Source organism: Empidonax traillii, unplaced genomic scaffold (assembly GCF_003031625.1).
Source record: "Empidonax traillii isolate 1590-97213 ecotype Southwest subspecies unplaced genomic scaffold, ASM303162v1 scaffold584:size400879, whole genome shotgun sequence".
Classification (NCBI taxonomy): domain Eukaryota; kingdom Metazoa; phylum Chordata; class Aves; order Passeriformes; family Tyrannidae; genus Empidonax; species Empidonax traillii.
Genome location: NW_020955777.1, coordinates 197,724 through 220,765, shown reverse-complemented (window position 1 = coordinate 220,765; position 23,042 = coordinate 197,724). Strand labels below are relative to the sequence as shown.

The 23,042-nt window shown below is 50.6% G+C and overlaps 1 protein-coding gene and 1 long non-coding RNA gene across 2 annotated transcripts; both read left to right on the top strand.

The window, feature by feature from the left end:
• Positions 1-1,553: 1,553 nt before the first annotated feature.
• LOC114064822 lies at positions 1,554-6,808 on the top strand. The gene is made up of 3 exons (XR_003572810.1): positions 1,554-1,657; positions 2,013-2,123; positions 6,657-6,808. It is a non-coding gene; the product is annotated as an uncharacterized LOC114064822 (long non-coding RNA).
• A 1,912-nt stretch (positions 6,809-8,720) lies between these two features.
• On the top strand, positions 8,721-23,042 carry LOC114064837. Its single transcript, XM_027898218.1, has 6 exons — positions 8,721-9,082; positions 10,065-10,263; positions 17,096-17,228; positions 20,149-20,301; positions 21,697-21,928; positions 22,904-23,042. Exons 1-5 carry the CDS (start codon positions 8,943-8,945, stop codon positions 21,705-21,707), a joined length of 636 nt encoding a protein of 211 aa, XP_027754019.1. The 5' UTR covers positions 8,721-8,942; the 3' UTR covers positions 21,708-21,928; positions 22,904-23,042.

The window sequence follows — 23,042 nt, the reverse complement described above, 5'->3', positions numbered from 1 at the left end:
TTTGGGGCAGTTTGGATTCTGCCTTGTCTCTGAAGAATGGCATTTCCATGCAGCAGAAGCAGAGCCTGGAACTGATAACGTTGTTCACTGCCATGGTTGGTATGAAAACATATCAGTGTTTTCCACCTCTGTATTCCAGCATGAAAACTGTACGTTCTAAGCGTGCCTCAGACATTTGGAGCTCCAGGCATCCCTCGGGCTCTTAGGGCTCCGTGGACAGGTGCAGATCCACCTGAGTGCTCTTTTGTAGGAACTTCCCAAGCTCTGCCTGCATCCCCAAAGTGCCAGGATTGCCATCCCCCTGCTGCAGCTGGGCAGAGGGAGGGCTGAGCTGGAGCACATCACTGCCCAGGAACGATTGACCTAAAACTGCTGCCCTCTCCTACGAAACTCCTGCATTCCAGGGCTGGAATGTAGGTCTGCCCTCTCCTCAGAGCCACGGTGCTGCTAATTAACTACTTGAGCACATCGACGGCCCTGCTGTATGTGTCAATAGGCTCATCTAACGAGCTGCTCGTGTTAATTACGACCTCATTGAGCCAACCAGTGTTTGAAGAGTGGGAGATCCATTTCCCTTCGTGGTGGTGTGGGGGCTCCTTCCCTCCCTGCCTGCCCTGCCCGGAGCCACGGTGACCTTGAGGGACGCTGGGATTCCTGGCTGTCTGTTAGAGCAGTGGCTGAGGACATGGGATCTGCAGGAAGGGCTTTATTTCTGTGATAACAAAGGTTATCACCCTCGGACTCCTGCACCTGAACTGGCCTTTGCTGCTGTTTGGGGCCCCTGGACCACTATTTCCGTGTGCTGGTGCGTGTTCCCAAAATAACTGTCCCTAAATTAGCCGCCTCAGTTCCTGGGAGCAGCCTGGCTGCCGCAGCAGAGCTTCATATAGGCCAAGTAGGATCTCTCTTTTGGAGAAAATGTGCTCTTTTGAGGTTAATAATTATCTAATTACTTAGTTAATAATAGATACCTCTCAGCATGTTAATGGGATAGCGTATATTTTTCATCAGGACGGGATCCTTTGGCAGGTGCAGGTCTTGGTCCGGCAATGATGCAGCAATAAATCAGCATCTATTCATGTGCTGCTGGTTGTATCCCAGGGATGCCAGCTACCAGTTTACCCTGTTCCAGGTCTGCTTCCCCATTCCAGGTTTATCTGAGGGGTTTGTGTCCTGGTGGCTCTGACAACTCCGCTGTGTTGCCGCTGTGCAGATGGAAGTGCAGTGGCCTACATTTCCCTGGGATCAGGGAGACAGCCTGACCCACTTGAAACACGGCAACCAGCCCTGCTTTCCCCACAGCTGGGAGCGCTGCTCCACCACTGGCACTGCTCTCGTGCCATGCCCCAAGCTGCAAATGCAGAGTTCCTGGTCACTTTGGAGCATTTGAGAACGGGAATTTAAATGGTGCTTCACATTTTGTTTTGTTCCCCCTTGTGCCTGGATGTGTCATTGGTTCAGTGTAATGGGTCAGTCTGGGTTTCATTAAATATTAACAGGGAAAAGGATGTGTGCTCGTTTAGAGGGCAATCCTGCTGTGCTAATGGATGGAAAATTGCCTGGAAGGCTGCTGGAAAAGGTGTAGTGGCAACTGGTCCTGAACCACTGAGCGTGGAGTTTCTCAATTGTCCTGCAGGGGGATGGGTGATGTGAAGAGGTGAAAGATCTATGGGAAAACAAGAACAAAGATACTGTAAGGAGTATTCAGACCTGCCAAGCGATCCGACAGGCCTTTTCTGCTGAAACCTGCCAGCCTGGGTTCATGCTGAGCCCAAAGCACTGCTCCGAGGCCACCTCGGCAGTGCTGCCCCTCAACAAAACCTCCGACATGGGTGGGCCAAGCCAGGTATCCAACTCCTGGTGCCAGTTCCCCTTGTGGGAACGGGGTGGTCTCACAGCCCTGGAGCAGTGCAGGAGCAGCAGCTGCCCCTGCTGTTGGTGCAGGCTGTGCTCTGGATTCCTTGGCCACCTACAAGTGCTCCCTGGCAATGTGCTCGTGTTGTGTTTTCCAGATCCACTCGTGACTCCCGGCGCATCCGCAGGTCTCCCGGAGATGTTCCAGGAACCTCCTTTAGCCACTGGTCCGGCACCAGGGACTCTGCTAATGGCCCCTCCCAGGAAAGGTGAGACAGTGTGCATCCGGTGTGATTGATGGCATCCAGGAGGGGCAGGAGCAGGTTGATCCTGCAGCTCCTGCTGTCTGTGCACCGGGAAGGTTTGCTGTTGGATGCTGTGGGTTTGCTGAGGGTTCACCTGCAGGACCTGCTCTTTTGTACTGCTGGGACGTGCTCCCTCTGTGCTCGTGAGCGTTGTAGCACCCAGGCTTCCTGTGGGTGTGATAAACAATAACCTAATCGTAAATCACATGATTTGGGTATCCAAAGAGGGTGTTTATGCTGTGACTTCACCCAACCCAACTGTCTCTGCCTGTGAAAAAGCTGGAATGACTAAGATAAGAACAAGGGGAATGCTTAGCTCTCAGCATTAACTCTTGCCAGGCCCTGGCTCTTAGGAGCTTGTACATGTGGTTGTACATCTCACACAGATCAGTGACTTAGCATAAATAGGCTAAAATGGACATAAACAGACTCTGGTGGGCTTCAAGGAGCCCCAGAATGCAGGGTTTGATTGTGAAAAACGTTTCTGAGCAGTGCAGGGTGTGCTGGTTGCCATGCCTGTCCGTTTGAACAGATCATGCTAAGCAGGCTCCTGCGTGGCTGTGCCGAGCAGGAGCGTTGGGATGCACTCACAAATCTGGCCTACAAAGGCAGCGGCTCAGCATCGTCTCCATGGCAACCTGGGAGCCAGAGATGAAATCTGATATGAATAGTCTGGGGAGGGGGAGTCACACACTCCGAGCAGGCTGCTTGTGAACCAGGCAAAATAAGATGCATTTGCTTTTACTTGTTGCTCCTCTGCGAGCGTCGGTGCCGTGCCCCGCTCCGTGGATCCGGCGCGCTGACAATCCAGCCATTATTCCGTGGCCTGTGGCCGCTCGGAGCCAGGCTGAGGAGCGAGGGGGGAGCTGTGCCAGCACTTGAGCTCAGAAATGAACTCAGCCCGCAGCTGCATCTCCGAGCTGCTTGTGTTCCCCTGCTTAGTGTCGGCCGTGTTTCCCCTGGCAGCGCCGGGGTCTCGTGTGTGCACACACCAGACCAGCCAGGGCTCACAGAGCCTGCGGGAGCACTGCGGGGTCCTGTTCACCACGGCCAGGCACTCAGAGCGAAGAGAGTGACCTCACCCAGCCTCTTCCTGCACAATTCCTAGGAGACAGTAGGCTCTGCAAATCCCTTATCAAAACCAGACGTCAGAGGAGTAGCCAAGGCATAGCCCAGAATTCCTGTGGGAGGACACAAAAGTTCAGGCATTTCTCAGATGGTTGGCTGCCCTGCTGGGGAGGAGCCCTCGTGTCCTGCAGGGAAACACTTTTGATGGATACAGGGAGAGGGGGGTTAGCCACTGCACATAAAACCAGGGGCACACGGATCCCACCGACAGCGAGGGACGCACAAAGAGCCTGGAGTGGCTCTGGGGCCGGTCCTTTCTCTGATTTTAATATCAATAACACCAACCACAGGCTGACACCAGTGAGGAGCTGGAGGACCACAGACCCCCTCTGACACCCCAACAGCTGCACCATCCTTTGATGTCTCCACAAAACTCGAGGTCTATCAGAACCTTTTCTGATGGTGGAATTTCACCGCCTCCCTTGATTCTTCCTCTGCAATCCTGTACCGTGACTTCCAAATCTACGAACGCTGGCAGAGCTGCTGCCTGGGAGCAGAAGCCGCTGTGATTCACGAGAAGGTGCTTCGTGTTTCCAGGCGGTTCCGCTCTTCCTTTCCTGGCTTTGCTGGTTGCTGGGTGTTGTCCATACACGGGGTTTATTTCCCCCGTCCCCTCGTGTGCTGCCGAGTGAAACGTAATTCCGTGTGTGCCGTGGGGTGTCAGCTGCTGATAAATGGGAGCCATTGTTGCTTCCGTAGGAAACAATGACAGCCAAGAGGGACAATTTGCTGCAGTCCCCAGGAATGCAAAAATAATATGTCACTGCTCTCCACAGCTAATGAAGACAAACCCTCAGAGCAGCCTGTTTGAGGGAGAAGAGAATGCTCTTGCCTAGGGTTTAAGTCTGCTTTTTTTTTTCTTGTTGAAGTACACTAAACAAGATAACAGTGAATTTACTGTGGGCCTTCCCTCTAGGCCAAGAAAGCAGTTGTTCAAGAGGCTGGAGGACAAGTTTTATCGATATTTCTCCAGTATTTTTCCTTGTGCTTTTCACTAGCATTCCCAACAGATTTTCTCCTGTATTCTTCTTTTTTTAACTCAAAAAAGAAAACACCCCCTGGACGACATGCTGTGATAATTCATTTTTTTCTTGCACACTTCCTCTGGATGGATTTCTTTTTTCCACGAGAAGTGGCAGCAGCTCGGTGTTATATTTAATCAGATATTTATATAACACACAGATCCCAGCACTGTGCTGATTTACTGCCGAGTTTTGCAAAGCTCAGTTTTAGGGCTCATTCCTCGGTCCTTCTCCTGCAGGGCCCGGGACCTACGGTCATCATCTGCGCCTCCCTCATGCCAAGTGCTCCCTGCGGAGCAGAGGTTTCCTCCCCAGCAGAGCTGGTCACAAACTGAGGTGCTTGGTCCTTGGGCATCCCCAGGGAGCTGCTTGAGCTTGGCCTTGGAAATGGTCTTGGCGGGTTGTTCCCAGGCAGCAAATTTCTGTTCCAAAGGGAGCTGCAAGGGGGGAATTCTGTAAGAGAGCTTTAGCAGGAGGCTCCTAAACCTTCTTTGTCAGATCCTGACACGAGTGTGGGCTATTATTAGGAGATAAGTGCAATATGGGAGAGATGGGTCTTATTTTATCTCTTTCTCTTTTTTTTTTTTTTTTTTTTAGTCAGAGGTTTTGTGAGCCTGAGACTGCAAAACACATGATAATGTCTTTGAAATGTGCTGACATTTTAGGGCTTTTGATAGTGGATACCAAACCCGGGGTTTCCCAGTACTGCTACCCAGAATGGGCACTTGAGTCTCGGGAGTGTTTGCTGACTTTTTGTGACATTTGGAGGCATTGTTGGGAGCCCAGTCACGGGGAATTTCCTCGGGAGCCGTGCTGTCCAATGTGTCTGGCTCACTGGTCCGCGAGCTGCACAATCCTGCAAGGCGAGAACAGGAGGATAAAAGCACTTGTTACATTCTGCCAGGTCACCAGCCCAACCCACAGCCACCCACACAGGCACAGCCAGGAGGTGCAAATCGGGCAGACCATCCTGCCTCTTGCTGCTCGATGAGGTGTCCGTGTTTTGTGAATAGAAACACACAAGGAGCTTCAGGGAGCATAGATTTATTGATTTTTTTTTTTTTTTTCTGTCCTTAGAGAGATGGTGGTGGGTAAGGATCAGTTGGATGTGTGTGTGTGTGTTGTTCAGAGCTCAGCCATGGAATTGCTTCAGGAACTGAGCTGTTCAGTGTGTCTGGGTGGCTGGTCTGTCCCTTTGGAACGTGAGTTTCCACCTCCTGTGCACACCTGGACAGCAGAGCTGTGTGAGAAGATGCCACAGTGTCCAGGAAAAACCCCAGTCTGGACAAGCTGAGGGTGGTTCATGATCCAAGACTTGCATTTGTGCTGTGGAATGAGGACAGCCAGTGATTAGCCAGGTCCTTGTCCCTACAGCACTGATGGAACAGGACTTGTGAGGTTTAATCTCTCTGGGTGGGCTGGGGGATTTTTGAAACCCCTCACAAATAATCGAGTTATAATTGCAGTCCCTGAGCCTGTCACTGCCCAGCCTGAACCTCGTGTCAGCTCAGCTGACAACACGCTTTAAAATCCAAAGAACTTGTGAGGTTCCATGAAGTCTTTCCCAGTCAGTCCCCAGCTGGAGGGTGGGGCTGAAGTGAATGAAAGTGCTGCCAGCAGCAGTTGGGTCCAGCCCTGTGACGGCACTTTGTGCTCCAATTGTCTCAGGGCCGTGGCCCTCACCCGGGGCAGGTTAATGGAACTGCAGAGTCAGTGGTTCCAGCCTAACAAAAGGAGTGGAGCCCCAGCTGAACACAGCTTCCCCTGGGCAGTAGGTAGTGGGAGCAGCACAAAACTGCAGCCTTTGGAAAAGGCGCCCGCCCCGCCGCCGCGTCTCTTTGGCACGGATCAGCAGGGATTAGGCTGTGACCCACACAGGTTCCTACTAGAACTGCTCCGTGAATGCAACTGCTGTCACTGCACAGGGGAGGGGAAGTGGTTTGTGCAACCACAGAGTGTCTGTGAAACGCTGTGGTTTGAGCCAGGGGTGAAAGTGGGGAGTATCTGGTGTGAAGTGAGTAAACACCAAACCCAATGGCTCAAGTGTTCAGGTTTGCTCTAGGAAATCAGTGCTGAGCGAGTGCTGGTGTCCTGATGGCTCTTCTGACCAAGCTTATATTGAAACTTAACAGCAACTAAAGATAGAGATTTTCTGAGAGCTCTATGGATGGCCTACAACCCCCTCATAGCACAGCTCAGGGCAGCTGTGCCTGTGGCCTTCCCTCCGCCTCCAAGCCCCCTTGACTTGTCCTCAAAAAGTGTGAAACCTATTTGCCAGTACTTGAGAGGAGATGTGAGAGCAATGGGATCATTACAAATTACTAATCTCAGTTTGTTTGGTTTTTAGTGACTCAGAAGAACGTGTAGAAGCCAAGAAGCAGCTGGGAAGGTGTGTGGGGAAGGTGAGCATCGCACACAGGTCTGGCACTGATCTCCTCAGCCTCCTTCTCTGCTCCTTCCTCCCTGGAGCAGACTGCCAGGGAACACCCCTGGACAGTGCAGTGTCTCTGAAAGTGCAACTTTTACACTGGGCTCAGCTGCTCTGAGCTTATTCCTGTGCAGAGAACGATCCAGAGAAAACCCCAAACTCCTTATTTACTGCAAATGTCAATTAAAACCTTCATAAAATGGCAAGGTAGGACGTGGGCAGTGAGCAGTGTTCATCCTGCTGCTGAGCATCCAAATCAATTTTTAAAAGAATCAAAATAATTCCAGCCATGCAAAATCACAGAAAAATAACCCTGTTTAAATAATTAATAGTGAATGCTTTTACAGTGCCTTTTGCATAGTTGGGGTGCTTTGCTGAGCTGTAAACCGTTTTCATCGAGCAATTGCTGCTCCTATCACTGAAATGGGTCAATACACTGTGGATTGATATCCGTGATTTATATTAACCTCACATATAAACAGTGCAAAGGCAAGGTATCCTGACAGCATCACCATGGCCTGTGTCTCCAGGCAGAGGGGATTTCTCAGGCCATTGGAAGCAAATTGTTCTGGAAGCTTTGGTTCTCCATATCAGAAATAGAGGAGAGAATTTGCTAGAACAGAATGATGGGCTCTGGGCATTCAGCTGGGCCTTGGGAGCTGTGTTTGATCCCTGGCTCTGAGCCCCCCACCCACAGGGTGGCAGGGAGCCAGGCAATTTTTGTGAGCATCAGCCCTCCCTCTGCAGGGATGGTGCTTTCCTGCTTTGCAGGAATCCCAAACTGGAGGAGCCAAGGCACCATGATAACTGTGGCAACGTTAGGGGCAGCCATGCCAAGCTTTATTTAGCCGTGCTGCAGATCTGCTGGTGTGGTAAATGTGAAGCAGAGCCAAACCCCAGATCTCAGGAAGAGTCTGAGAGCGTTGGAGCGCTCTGTGAGACAGTGCCTGCTGATCTCCTTGGTGACAGGAGCTCGTGGCACTAATTGGTCCCGAGTCTGCAGCGCAGGGATGACGTGGGCAGGCTGGAGTTTGGCAACCGCAGCTCAAGGGATTTCATAAAGAGTTCTGAGAGAGCGGACAGTTGGGTGTGGACAAAGGGTTTAATGAAGGTCTAATGCAGATCCCTGGGTTTGTTCACACAGACCTGTTGTCTGCTGAGTTACTCTGAAGAGGAGCCTCGGGCAGCAGGGTTAGTGTAAGAGCCATATGTGGTAAATTGTCTTTTCTGAGCCCAAATCATCGGTACAAAACAGATCTTCTGGTGAAGGTTTGTGTTCAGCTCAGGCACGTGCCTGCAACTTTCCGTGCTGGAGAATCCATCCTTGGAGGAGGTGTTTGCCATATATCCCACGAGGGGCTTTGCTGCTTTCTTGGTAGCAACTTAAAATCAAGTCAAAATCGTGAGTCAGCTAATTGAGCTTGAGAAGCAGTTTAATCCTGTTACAGCCCATGAGGCACCGTCATTTTTGTTGTTGTTTGAGTGGTGCTGGTTGGTGTGCTGTTCCCAGGCGTCAAGGAACACGTCTATAGGCAGTCTGTCTCCTCTGGAGCAGTGGGGATCCTCAGCACAGCATCACGTGCTGCAGTCCCTGTCACTGGCACTGCCAGTTCACCTCAGCCCTGCCTGGCTCGTCACTGTTGGTACGGGCCGTGATGAGGGTGGGGATGGTTTGCCAGCACGTTTGGGGGTGATTTTCCCCCTCCCACACTTCACCTGCAGCAAACAGCGGGGATAGAAGCAGCAGGCACCGACAAACCAATGCATTGCATTCGCTGTGTGAGACAATGCATCCCCAAAGGGAACAGCAGCCCCTTGCTTCGGAAAGGAGTCGTGTAAGGGTCAGGTTTGGCTAATGAGGCATTATTAATAACAGTGAAGCAGCTGGCCTATCCAAACAGTGCTTGGACGTGGAGAATTCCTGGAGGGAGAAGCCTGCAGGGCTGTGGCACAGGGCTCTGCTGGGGCCTCGCAGTCCTGCGTGCTGCCTCTGGAAAGACAAGTCTGGGAGTTCATTGCTCCACAGCAGAACTCTCCCGAGCACCTGGGACTGCTCCATGCCTGCAGTGGGAACTCTGAGGTTGGCTGCTTTCCAGTGCTCCTGCTCTCCTGTCCGGAGTGACCTTCCAAGGAGGAACAGTCCAAGCTGGATTGTTCTGTGGACAAAGGTCTGTTCCCGTGCTGTGGGACTCTGTGTGCCACAGGATGATCAGCCACTTCACTGACCTCACTTCCTCCACCTTCCTGAGGGCTTTAAAGCACAACCCAACAACAGGGACAGCACAGTCCCGCTGTTCTAATCACCACCCCGTTCCCCAGTACTCTGCTGAAGCAGGGACATGCAGGTGATGGGTATTTTATTCCAGCACTCCGTGTGTATTGAGCAATACATTTCCCTACTTATGTGTCAGAGCCTGACAGGACAATCCATTTTTAATGAGCCACACCAGGCAGAGCGGATGTGGAACCCAGATTTTAGGTACAGATTTGGGGTCTGTGCATCAGGGGACGCTGTGAATCGCTGTGGTGAGTTAGGGTGATGTGAGGACTGTGTTGTTTTGTGGTGGCTGGAAAACCCAGGCACAGGTGGAGGTGGTCCTGCTGCTGCCGGAGTCCCAGCCCGTGGGTATTGCCGAGCAGGAGCTGGGACATACATAATGTAACAGCCTGTTCCAGCTGACCCATTCCAGAGCCTCTTAAAGGCTCAGTTCCCTGCAGGCAAGGACTAAAAATAAGTCATCTGAAAGGGGTACTAGCTCAGCTAATTAGCAGAGGAGCAGAGCACTCACTGCTGCGCTGATGAGTGTGCCTGGTTTGCTCCAGCCCGGCTGGGGGTGCCTGGATCGGAGGATCCTGCCCTGAGTGAGCTCCACAGGGCAGCTGCTGGGGTGAAAGGAGGAGCTCTCTGCTCAGGATCCAGCCTCTCTGGCCAAATCCCCAATCCCTGATGTTCTGGTGGGGCAAAGCTTGTGAGAGCCTGGCCTGGGGTCCCGAGGGGTGATTGCATTCCACTGAGGTCAGGGATCCCAGTCCTGACCTGCCTGTGTGGTGACAGTCTGCTGTGGTCACCTTGCTGTCAGTGCATCCCACAGTGCTCTGGGCTACAGATATGACAGGGCAGGCAGAGCCAGAAATTCAGTAAGCGGAGCTTTTCCCACCTTCCTTTGTTCTTGTATTCCACTTCTTTGTCTGTCCTGCTCACTGCAAAGCCACCATTCCCCTCCGTGCTCTGTGCTGCTAATTTGGGGTGCAGTGTAGCCTTTTTTTGGTTTGGTTCGTTTGTTTCTCCTAATTCTGTTTGGTATTATTTTTATTATTGTTTTTCAGCAGCCGAGGAGAACTGGGAAGTACTGCATTTATGCTGATTGCAAGTGGCAGACCAATACCAGCAAGGCCTTTGTGCCCCAGGAAATCACTGGGGCTCTTTATGGCTGCTGACTCTGTTCATCCAGAAGCACCTTTTTGGAATGTTCTGCTTCCCCTGCCAGTTGTTTATTCATGCATCGACAATGAGGAGCAGCTGAAGGTGAGCTTACTCTAGCACTTGTAATGTATTAAAATTAAAGAGCTGTGCTTCCAAGAACTGCACTCTCCTTCCCCAAACAGCAAAAGGACAGGCCTGAGCAAAGTGTGCCAGGAGATGGGATATGAACCTCCTTCAACTCCCGTAATTAAATACAGAGATTCACAAGATCAAAGGGCACCTGGGTAAGGGAAAAGAAAAGCCTACATGGGATGGATCCATCTCCTGAGCAGCCTCCCATGGATTAGAATGATGTGAAGCTTTATCAACCAAAGCCAAGATGAATGTGGCTGGGGTTTGAATGTGTTTGGGCAGAGTGCACTTGTGGTTGGAGCTGAACATTAGGAACTGTGGAACAGACTGACAGCAGTGAAATGGGGTGGGAGCTGTCCCAGACCTTGGAGAAAATGGCTCTCAGAGTCAGGGGGAGTCTTTCCATCAGCAGTAGGTGATGCTGGGGGGCAGTTGTGTCCCCAGGATGTGTCTGAGCCAGGCTGGAGAACCACAGGGAGTGAACCCCCTGGGTGCACGGGCAGGTACAGGCAGTGGGGAATTGGGAACTCTCAGTGGCACTGAAACAAGTCCAAGTGCAGGGAAGGGCAGTGGATTCCTGGGAGCGTTGGAGCATGGACAAACCCACACCTGGGACAGGTGGGAGTGACTCACGTGGGCTTCAGTGGGAGCTGAGACTGCTGGGCCTCGTGCAGGGGCTGGGCCAGTTTAGCAGGAGTTATTTTGGGGGGCACCAGGGAGAGCATCTCTGCTTGCCCAGGGAGTGTTTTCCAGTGCAAGGAGGCTCTTGCTCCCGTTCCTGAGGTTGCCCACAATGCCAGCAGAGCTCAAGGCTCTTGAGCATCCCTCAGAACAGTCCTTGAGCTTCCAGCAGAGAAGGATCTGCGGCCACTGGGCAGAGTTCAGAGGAACAGCACGTACTTGACTCTGTTATCGTAAATTATCCCACATCCTTCCTACGGCACAGGTTGCCATCCCGGTACATCTGCAGGGTAAACACGTGTCCATAATAATTGAGTGCTTATGTCCTGCTCTGTTAAGCCCTGCACTAGTTCAGGAGTCACCAGGGGTAAGTAATACTCCTGGATCCCAGCGAGGTGATTGTATCTCATTTACATGTCAATGGCTGCGCTGCTGCTCTTCCAGTTCCCAGCTCCTTTATGGAATGGTGATGGTATCTGGGCACTGGGAACAAGGGGGACCTGAAGGCCTGTGACTGTGTACTGAGCTCTTTCCCTGGCAGTTAAAGAATCTCTTCACTTTGAATTTCCGTGGGACCCTTCTCCTCAGAGGTGTGAGCACTGCCAGCCTTGCTGCCTTGCCCTGTTCCCTATTTCCATGCACCCCTTATCCCTTGGAGTGTAGGAAAACGTGTGTGTGCAGCGTCCTGGTGGTCCAGCCTCTGGTGCCACCCTGAAGGATCTGGCCTGGCCGTTGTATGAGTCAGGTCTGTGCTGAATCTCTGAACAATATCAGAATATATATGATATGTAGAATAGCAGTGAGCAGAGAGAACAGATTGCCATGCAGGGAGTGGGAATGTTAAGGTTGGCTAAACTTTATGGAACTGAGATGATTAATTGATTACTAGGGCTTGCTGCTAACTTGGAGCAAATTAATTTTCAGCACTTGGCTAGGCCTTTGCTGGTCTCAGAGGAGCTGGATATCCACCCCAACATCCATAACCCTCACAGCCCGTGGACCAGTGCTGCTGGTTGGGATGAGGGAGGGGTCACTTCATCCCTGCGAATGCTGCAGAGCCTCCTCTGGAACTCGGAGCACAAACCCCGCAGACACTGAACAGGCACATTTCCATGTGATGACAGGACATCTTACTGCAATTACTTTGGAGGGACGAGGAGGGATTTGGGAGGCTCCAAACAGTCAGGAAAAGGACGGAGAACACCGGTTGTGGAGATCTCTCCCCCGTTTCCTCAGTGTCTGGTGCGTGACTGACTGTGTGATTTATGGGGCCTGAGCTGAAGTGGAAGGTGGAGGATCCCAGAGTGTTGGGTTCTGGGCACTCACAGATAGACCCATATCCACAGAGAACATTCACATTGGGTGAGCCCCCTCTGTTCCACCTTTTATTTAGGATCCCAAGGCCTGCTTTCAATTCCTAGGCCATTTTTCACCGACTCTGCTGTTTCTTACACAGCCATAGGGGTTTTTTTTGCTCAGCAGGCTGCAGATGGGTTAAATATCATTCACACTCATTTCTTTCTCTTGTGGCTGTTAGAATAACTCAGCCTCCTCCATTAGACAATGCTTGGGCATTAATTGCAGGGTGATTAGTTTGCTCAGAAGCGTTCCTTGTTTGCACATCTGAGCTGTGCATCTCAGGAGATGGTAAATAAATGTTCCATGCTAGCAAATGTCAGAGATGGACTTTCAGGCATAGCAAGCCATGTACATTGGTTCCCTCCAGAAAAGGGAGGGCAGGACAACTGGTTTTGGTTAAGGAAAGTCCTTTCTAGCACCACTGGAGGTGGGCAAAGGAGCAGTGTGGGATGAGAGCCACAGGGCCTGGCTTTGAGCAGGGTAAAGATACCCAGAAGAGCTGGATGTGGCCAAGCATTTCCTGAACAGAGCTGCAGGAGAGGGGAGCATGTGATGGGATCAATTGCCTGTGGTGTTCTGGAGGTGATGGCTGCGTGGGAATGGCTGCAGCAGAGCAGAGATCAGAAGGGTGGGAACAGGTTTGGGTTTTCACCAAAAGCTAACCAGTAGAGCATCTCAAAACCACTCTGAGGAAAAGCCACGTGCAGAGATTGTCTCGAGGCACCAACATCTCCCAAAAGGTTCAGTTGCTGGGAACACATATTCTGGAAAGTTCAGGTAGCTGTGCCAAGAGCTGAGACAGAAACAGTGTCTGAGACTCTCAACTCCCCTTTTCCAGCAGCCTCTGAGTGTCAGATTTGAACTCTTCATCCTGCCCTCGATGTCAGACTCAGGTTGAACCTGGCTTAACTTTGAACAAAAGCACTTCAGCTCTTCCTCACGACCGAGTGTGTCCCATATTATATGATTTTTTTATAAATTGGTTAAACTTTACTGACTTGCCGTTTAGGAAGGCAGTTACCACAGATGTGTGACTTGTCATTCTGTGAAAGTATCCCAAATTTAGGCACTGTCAAACCTCAGTAACGCCACCACCTACCCGGGAGAGGCTTGTTAGAGTTCATCTGTGGGCACGGAGCATGTTCTGGCACGGAAATCCTTCCTCCTGTCCCTGCTCCAGGGACAAAATCTGGGAGGTATAAAGTGCAGGGAAGCACCGTTTCCTGCCCTCCCACTGCTCCCCGGTGTGGGAGGGAGAAAGAGAGGGCAGAGTGAGCTTAGCTGGGATGGAAGGAAGGAGGAAAGGAGTTTTGGGGCTGTGTCAGTGCAGGGTGAGGTCTGGTGGAGTGGAATTTAGTAGATCAGCACGACTGAGGCAGGTTTCATGGACCAGACAAACAGGGAGAGATTGGAAGCCAAGGGCTGAGGATGGATGGTGAGGGTCAGGAAGCACTGGGGGTTAGTTGTGAGCACCAGGGAACACAAACCAACCCAAACACCAGCACAGAGGTGAGAAATGCAGAGTTAGGAGCAGAAAGGAAAGATGGGGAGAAAACACAGTATCTTCTTGTTGCTTTTAGGGATCATTTTTCCTGGAGGCAGACAGAAGGCTGGGGCCCGCTGGGAAAAGTAGTGTGTAATAGTTCATAACACAGGGAGGGCTGCACTGAGATTGCACAACCCCTGAGGGGGGAGAGGGCTGAAAACCTACATCACTCAGAGGAGCAGTTTGGTATTTTTCATTTGTTCTGAGGGGTTTTGTGTGTTCAGTGGGGAGGGTAAGGAATCACTGCAGCAGTGTAAGAGGCTGCAGAATGAGTGAGTAATGAATTCTTCTCCCCTTGGAACCCCCAGGTCTCTGAGGGAGACCAACCTAAACCAAGATGTAATCCAGTTTACCCAGAATTTATTGCTGGTGAAGGAAATGAGGGATGTGGCCCATGTAAGAGAGGAATTCAGGCAATTATTCCTAGTTAGGGAGTCTCTGTTCCTTCAGTTCTGGCACTTCTACCTCTGCTGTGCTTGAGCACCTCTCCAGTGCTGTTCCTTGTCGAGTCAGGTCCCCACGTGCGTGTGGAGCTGCAGAAAGGAGCAGAAAAGCCGGCCCTGCCCTGGTGGCAGCTCAGTCAGGTGTGTTGGCTCCTGTCTGTGACACTGACCTGGCCTGGCAGCGTGGGCAGCACCGGGAAAGCTGGAGCAGGGATCATCCGAGGGGACCCAGAGGTCCCCTGGAATTCCAAGGTTGACAGGGGCTGGATGATTCTAGAAGGTGCTTTTGGCTCTGTGCCTGTTTGGTGCCATTTCCAGCCTTCCCTGTGGGAATTGGCTGCTGAGAGGAAGCTGATCCTGTTCTGCAGGCAGATGCTTGCCCATGGGGACAGGGAAGTTCTCCTGCAGCATGAGGTGACACAGGAACAGGGGGCAGAATAGGAAAGGCTGGGGGAAGAGAAGGAATTCTCACTTTTCTGCCAAATGTGATGCCTTGAAATATGCCTGGAGCAGTGAAACAGTTTGGGAAAGCACTGGAAAAGCTGTGGAGGGAGTGCTGGCCTGCGGGCTCTGAGCAGTGGCACAGACGAGACAGGGATCTTGTCTGGGGCTCAGCAGAAACCCAGAGCCTGCTGGCGTTCTGGGAAGGGTGGGAAGGCCCCGGCTGTGTCCTGGGTGGAGACCTGTTGGCTCTGAGGAGTGGGAAGCAGTCCAGGGGGCTGGGGCCAGCTCCATGGCCTCTGCTATCTCCTGGCACAGCTCCCTCCTCCAGCTCCTGCAGCCAACGCGGCTCCCTCGCTGCACCCGGGACTAGCAGGGGGGTTTGCCTGCAAAATCCAGCCAAAGCTGCTTGGGATTGTAAGAGATCTCTGCTGGACTTAGAGGAAAAGGTGTGCTGGTTTCTGCAGAAACCAGGTGGGTGTTCTGCTGAGCCCCTTGGCCGGTGCAGAACCGCTCCAAAGTAACACCGGTGAAAATGTGGGGGCTGCCAGCACTGTGACAATCCCACTGTCCTGCTTCAGGGAGTCACCCTTTGGGCTGGATTTCTGCCTAAACCTTTAGGGTTGGGATAGCTGAAGGGGTGCACAGAGAAGGAAGGGAGGGCTGTGGCTGAAGGGCTGTCAGAGGAAGGATCAAACACAGGTCTGGGTGTGCCCTGGGAGAAGCAGCCCTCTGGGATCCCTGCCACTCCCGTTCTGCTCACAGTTCAAGGCACTGGAAAGGCAGACTCTCTTTTGGTTTTTATCACAGTGACAGTTTTCTGAGGAGATACACAGCAAAACCGTGCTGAGACATGGCAGGCTGTCACCTGGGAGCACCTCTCTCCCTTTCAGCTCCTCTGGTTTCCAGATAATTCCATCTCGGTGCACATGTGATAGAGACTCTGTCCAAGAAGCTGGCTGAGGCTCCCACGTCCTGCTGGGACTGGGAGTGAGTATTTGCAGCTCTTGCAGGGTTCTCCCCATGACAGTGCATTCAGAGCACACAAACATTTTGCAGAACACATAAAAAAAAAATTACCTTAAAATCATTTTCATGCCACAAAAATCCTCATCCTTTTAAGTTCAGGCAAGGTGTTAACATCCTTGGCCGGCTGGAAACCTCGCAAATACCTTTGACATCTCTCTTGGCTGTGCTTCCTGCCGGATCTGCCAAGCATTCTCTCCGTGTCAGGGGCTGGATTTATATGCTGGAAAGCACAGGATATTTTGAGGGCACGGAGTTAACCAGGTTTGCACAAAATGTCCTGCTTATGTAAAAGCCACATCTGAAAATGCTATCGATGCCTGCTGGAAAGCCCTGAGCGTGGAAGCAGGGAGGGAAGCAGGGAGGGAAGCAGGGAGGGAGGCAGGGAGGGAGGCAGATACAACCCCAGGGCTGGCTGGGCAGGAGTCTCCACCCTGCTGTGCTCTGACCACGACCCAGAAGGTTCATGGGCACCATCGCAGCCCTCACAGTTTCAAATCCCCAAATTCCATCCTCCTGGAGAGGAGGTGGATTTGAGTCCTGTGAGACTGCTGCTGCAAAAAAGAAAGGCAGGTGAATTTCTGTGTTTGCCTTTCAGAGGTCTTGGATGCGTTTTAAAGTGTTTTTCAACAGCTAAAAAAGAAAACAAACTTTATTTTTTCTTCGCTGGGCAGAACAGCACAGCCTGTCAAGAGATCTGAGCTCTAAAACATTCTTATTCTTCTGATTTATCCCTTGACTCCTGGAGCAGGGATTTCAGAAAAAAAGGTCAAATGTCTTAAAATCCCTGAGAAAATGTAAATATATGTGTAAGGAAGGAAGAAAGGGAGACTTTTACTTGTTTTTTAAATAATTTTTACATTAAAAAATAGTTGTTTCTGAGGTCTGATGGCAAATAGCAAACAAACAGCCCTTTTGGCCCTGTTTCAGACACCGAGAAAATGTGAGTTGCCTGCAAAGCTGGGAGCTCGTGGTGGGCCCCAGAGGTTCTGAAGTGCAGGGGTTTCACCTGTTGTCACTGGGTGCACAAATCAAGTATGTTGGGATTCCCTTGTTGTAGCTTAGTTAGTGGAGAGTAAGATGTTTCCAGACAGCAGCCCTGGAATGGGAACTGGGGTTGTCCTTGGCTTCCCTGCACTGTAGCAAAGGGCTGATTGGAAGCCCTGATGAACTTTAAAAAATACATTGAATTTGCCTTCACTGCGAGAAGCAGATATGGATTATTACTGAGTGCGTTCCATAATGGAAAGTCTCCATTTTTAGGAGGGTGTGGATCCACCTGGAACACGTCTTTGTTTATTTGTAGGATCGTTTCCTGCTTTTCCTTATCACAGACTTCCAGCTGGGAGTTGAAGAGGCACCTATGACGTCGCCTGGACTGAGGGATGAGAAGAGACCTTTGTGTCCACGCTTGGAAGGAGCTGGAAAGCCATCCAGGGGTACGTGGACTTCTCCAGCTTCCTTCCTTCAGCTCTTAGTTCAGCTCCGCTGAAACACAGGGGGTGAGAGCAGCAACAGCCCTGGACTGCTTTACAGGGATTTTTAGCCTGGTTTCACATGGAATTGCACATCTCTGTCTTTGCTTCCCCAGTCTGGAGCTGCAGTTTCCTGGAGAGAGGAGTTCAGGGAGATCAGAGTTGGGTTTGCACATTTCCCCTTTTGCCCCTAGTGAATCTTTGGATCCTTTGCCCAGTTCCTCCTGCCCAAGATCTCCGAGGGGTTTTTGCTAAGGATTTAGGAATAATAAATGCCATAGAATTCAGTGTTCTGCTTCATTTGCATTAACCTACCAACAAGTGTTGAAGGTGAAGTGACTGAAGCGTCTGTATATTGTTTTTTAAGACTAGAAGAAACCTCTATGATTATTTAGTATTTCCATGGCACAGGTCATCAAGGCTCAGGGAGAAATGCCTTCATCTATCTTCAAGCTCCTCCTGAAGCCACGGGATCACCTTCAGAAATACTTTCTATTCTGGTATTTGCTAGAATTCACGACCTCTCAGTGCATCCCAAAAGGAGTGGTCCTGACAGTTAATCACTCACATGGGTGAAAAAACTTGCACTTTATCTGTGGGGAATTCCTCTGCCATCACCTTCAGCGGGTGAATCTGGTGCTTTGCTGGTGGAGTTGAGCCTGAAGTGTGTTCTGTCTTCAGCACACGCAGAACTGGCTTGACCTTTGCTTGGGAAATTGGAATGAATGCCTTGATTTGATAAATGACGAGCTGGAGCTAAACTAGTTTTATGCTTCAGTCTGATCCTTTCCCTGTATTAAACTTCTTTCTGTGTCTGGAGAGTAGCCCTCAGAAGCAGGTGCAGCAATCACGGTAACAGAGAAGAAATGCCGTCCTTTTCTCCTGGAAAACAAAGGGGGCAGGAGAGGGACTTGACCCAGATTCTTCCCTTGTCACAGTGTCAAAGTCAGTTATGAAGATTTCTGAACTCGTACAATTTCACATCACTTTTTCTACTTAAATCTATAAGGGGAATACAGTGATGAAATACATTTCTGTGATCTTTATGGTAGTTGGGCTTCTAGGGATACAGCATTCCAGTCTGTCCTAAGGCAGAAATCAGCCTGGCTGTGATTCCCAGGGCTGATGGAGTGACCCTTCCCTTGCACAGCTGCAGCCCAGTCCTTGGCACCCTCCAAGCTGCTGTCCCTGGGTGCTCCCAGCTCCATGGGAACACCCTGTGGATTCATCTGGAGCAGGGAATTCAGGAAAAACGGCCATTCTTTAGGCATGGATCTGAATCTGGACCTGTTCCCCATCTCAGCCCCTTCAGGCTCTGCTGTTCTGAGGAGAGGACGCTCCGGGCTGGCTTCCTGGGTCTGGGTCAGTAAACAGCAGCCAGTGTGGAAGTGGGGAAAATGGGAGGAAAATGGGTGAGATGAGACCAGAACTCCGTGGGAGAACAGACCAGGAGACTCCTGGGAGCCCAAAGAGCAATAAAGGAATTATTGCCATCACCACCCTTGGACAGCAACCATGAGAGCTCCAAGCCATGAATTAAACGTGGTTAAACAATGAGTCTGGGTTATCTCAGCTGTCCCAGAGTCAGAGGTACCACGGATACTATTCCAGCTTCCCTGGGAACACACATCAAGTGTAGGGGGGTGAGTTGGTTCATGATCTGAAGGACCACGATAACAGAGCATGTCTGGGCTTCTGATCCATCAGGGAGCAAGGTTATTTTTTTTTAAGTGCATTTTTTCCCCTTAATGCTTCATTAACGTGCCTTATTCTGGCTCTTGGGAATCACACTAAAATGAAAGAAAGAGTCACAGAAAACAATCTGCATTTTCCTGCCATATTCCTTTGTAATTACATTTAACCCTTGTTCTCCTTTCCTGTTGTGCACTATAAACACAGAACTTGCATTCCAAGTGGAAAGTGCACCCTGAATTCTTCCACCTTAATTGGAAGGATGTGGATGACTTTCTCTGTTTTCACCGTGGAGCTGATCCAAGGCTCAAGGAAGGAAACTTCCAGCAGGCGTTGGCCTGTGTGTCACAGACACTTGAATGACTTTCTGCCCACGGTGGGAAAACAGAATTTTCCATTCTCTTATTTTCCTTTCTGAAAGGACATGCAGTATGTACTGGGGCATTTTTGAAATTATTTATACAACTGTATCCTGACAAGCTACGACTTCCTCCCGTGTAAACACAGCTCCTGTTTGTTTCTGGAGTGGGGAGCTGTGTTTGTAAGGTTGGGGAGGGACCACAATTATGTGGGCTGTGCTTTTCCAGAAATCCCCCCTTTATTTTCTCTACAAACTCTGGGACATTCTCCTGTGAGTTTCAGATCCTTGTACCACAAAACGTGGTTAATGTGACCCATGGCTTTGGTTTTGTTCAACACTGTACCAAATTCCTGCATCCTCGAGTCTCCCAAGGAAGATCCAAACGCTGTGACTTCAGTAGGGATTTTGAATAACTGTAGACATTTCCCAGTGAGCTCCAGGCACTCAAGAGGAAAGTTGCAATCACAAATCTTTACCATTTCATCTTGAAATTCCAGCATCAGACTCTTTTTGTCCTGTGTTAAAGGCAGTTTTCCCGTTCTAGGCTTCCATTTCCTGAAGACAATGAAAGTGTTGAGGTGTAAAGGAGCCTGGAATGTGAATGCAGGGGGGGAAATCAAATTCTGGTCTGTCAGGTGATTAAAAATGTTCATCTCCTGGCTGAGAAAATCCCTATGCTATCCCTTTTGTTTGTTTTATTTTCTACAGACAGCACAAAGGCCCCAAAAGTACTTGGGGATAGGGACAACAAGCAACCTTTGACTGTACAGAGTCTCTTCCCATCAGCTATCACTTCCCTGATAGTCATTTTGGTGTTTTTTTTACTCCCAGATTCCAGCCTTTTGTATGAAACTGGATTGCCAGCACGTTCAGAAACCCCTGGATGTTTCTTCATGACATCCCAACCTCAGTTTTGCCTCAGAGGATCCCGAGTGGGTTTGGAACTGCTGCTCCCTCAGGGCCAGAGCAGAGGTGGATTTCCAGGTGAGGAAGAATGGGTGTGCTGGGTGGGGAAAGATCAGCTTGTTTGGCTCTGTGAAAGTTGCACTTTTCCTCATGAAAATAACCTGGATAAAAGGTCATAACCTCTGAGGAGGAGGTCACTACTACTCAGTTAACTGGAAATAAAGCTTCAGGAGACAGGATTCCTGGAGAGGAAGGATGCGAGGAGCTTCACCTGCTGTGTAAGTTTTGCTCTGGTTTTTTCTGACTTTGTTTTTGCTCCTGGAGGGAGAGTGGATGAAACAATAGCCCTCTAACTTGTTCTAGGCTTTGGGAATAACATCCACCCTGGAAGACAGGAATTAAACCATTGTGACCTCTGGCTAGTTATAATAAAGATAAAAGTTGAGAGTAAGAGCCCAGGAAACTATCCCACAATTAAGATTTAATTCCGCAGTTCAACGTTCCCCCTCAGCCATCCACCCATTCTGCTTCGTGATGGAATATCTGACAGATGGCTGGGATCCTCTGGGCATGGATAAACTGTTATTATCAGAATATTAGCAGGCTTTTAAACCTTCCTCCTACCTTAGCTGGTGTTGCTAATGAGGCACCAATCTTCCCTCCAGGGTTTGGTACCTTTACAAGTGGGTTTGCAAGGAAGCAGGGGAGGTGTTGAAGTAAATGTTGTAGGTACAGCCTGGCAGGGGGAAGATTTCCCTTCACATCCTTTCTGCAGAAGGCTAAATAGTGCTCCTGGCCCTTTTCCCCTCGTGTAAACGAGATGTTTGGACCTGGAATTCAGGAATCAAGAAATAAGCTTCAAAAAGCTTTTAAAATTGCCACAGAAGTAGAGGGGAAAGGACGTTGTGCAGAGGACTGCTGCTCCAGAACAAGGAGCAGGAAGGTATGAAATAGCAGATCCACTGCTTTGGGTTTCATGCAAGGCACTATTTATAGGGTGATCAGTGAAACTGCTCCAGACTGCACTTATAAATAGATGAGCCCACGTTTCCCTCCTGTGCCAGAACTTTCCCAACTGCAGTTCCACGATTCTCTCATTGTTTTTGCTGAGCGTTGCTGGTGGTTTGTGGACATGTGGCTGGGCAGGGGTAGGGGCTGACAAAAATTGTGTTCATCAATAGATTCCCCTTCCTGGCTGGGAGATGCTGTGTGGGCAGCGTGTCCAACCCCACTGAGGGAGCAGTGAGGGAGTGTGGGTCCTGTAGCCTGTGCACAGGCGAGACTGATGACACTTGAAAATGAGACTTGGGGTTTCTAAGACACTCCGGGACTTTTGCCTGCAGTTTGAAAGTCAGATTTTTATGGAAGGATTGACTCTCTGTGTGGAGCTCTGAGGAAATCCTGCAGGCCATGCCTTAAGCCCTTAAAATCTGCTCTGCTTTTGACTTCTTGTTTGTTTGTTCCTTTGGCCAGACCCTTCCTAACACAGAATTATGGCCCAGGGAGCTCTTTGCCCACCAGAGACTGAGAGAATCACACCCAAAGTCATCATTTGTGGGATTCAAGCTGGGAGTTCACCAGCAGTGAGAGCACCTGGCTGGGGTTTCCACTGATGTCAGACACATCCCTGCACGTGGTTGGGCTGCCTGGAACTGAACAAGGGGTCACAGCCTCAGCAACTCAACCCCAGCGTTATTGGAGCAAGGTAAGCACCGCAGAAAGCACTTAAAAATTCGGCTGTGCTGATGGGTTCGAGCATGTGCTGATGCCTTAACCTGACCTTCACCCAGCTTCAGGTGCTATAGGGAAAGTGGCCATAATGTCAGAGGAATGAATAGAATCTCAGAGCTAGGAATTTAACTCTATAGTGGTTCATGGACTAGTGTACATAACAACTTTATTTTTGTCACATTACACAGACTGGCCAGGGTATATTTTTCATAGAATCCAGAATAACTTGGGTCAATGGGACCTTAAAGTTCATCCCATTCCACCCCCTGCCAGGGGCAGGGACACCTTCCCCTGTCCCAGGTTGCTCCCAAGCCCCTCCAACCTGGCCCTGGACACTCCCAGGGATGGGGCAGCCACAGCTTCTCTGGGCAACCTGTGCCAGGGCCTCCCCTCCCTCACAGGGAAGGATTTCTCTCTAATATCCCATCCAGACCTACTCTCTGTCAGCCTAAAAACTGTTAAATTTCTAATTAGGTGCGTTTCTAATCCACCTAGAGGAAATGGAGGAGTAAAACTATGGTGAAGCACAAGGGAAGAGAATGTTTGGCAACAAGGGGAAAAGGTTTTCGCAGAGAATTGTGCAGATTTCTTTGGGACAGATAAACACTGAGGCTTTTGGACACCTTCCCTGCCCCTTTCCCTTTCAGTGCCCACGAGGAAACTCCGGTGCATCAACACCTTTTATCCACGGGGTTGAGCTTCAAGCTGCTGCACCACCAAAGGGGCTTTAGAGGGGCAAGAAACTTTACTGTGCACCCTCTGGGACTGGATTTCTTTGTAGCCATTCCCCTGTGAGTGGATCCTTCCCTGCGGAGCCCGCAGGACGTGAAAGCTGGTCCCGAGGTGTTAATTTAATGCCTCTCACGCAACGGGAGTGTCCGCAGGGATGTTGTGGCAGGCCGGCCCCAGCCCCTGCCAGCTCTCGCTGGTGCTTCCTGTCCCTCCACAGGGCCTCCTGCCAGGGCTGCTCCGGCCTGGAGATGCTGGCAGGGCGGCAGGAAAGCCATCTTTGCCTCCACGCCGTCAGCGTTTCCACTGCCGGCTCCGGTGGCGTGGGAAGGAGGCAGCAGCTGGCTGAGGCCGAGGCC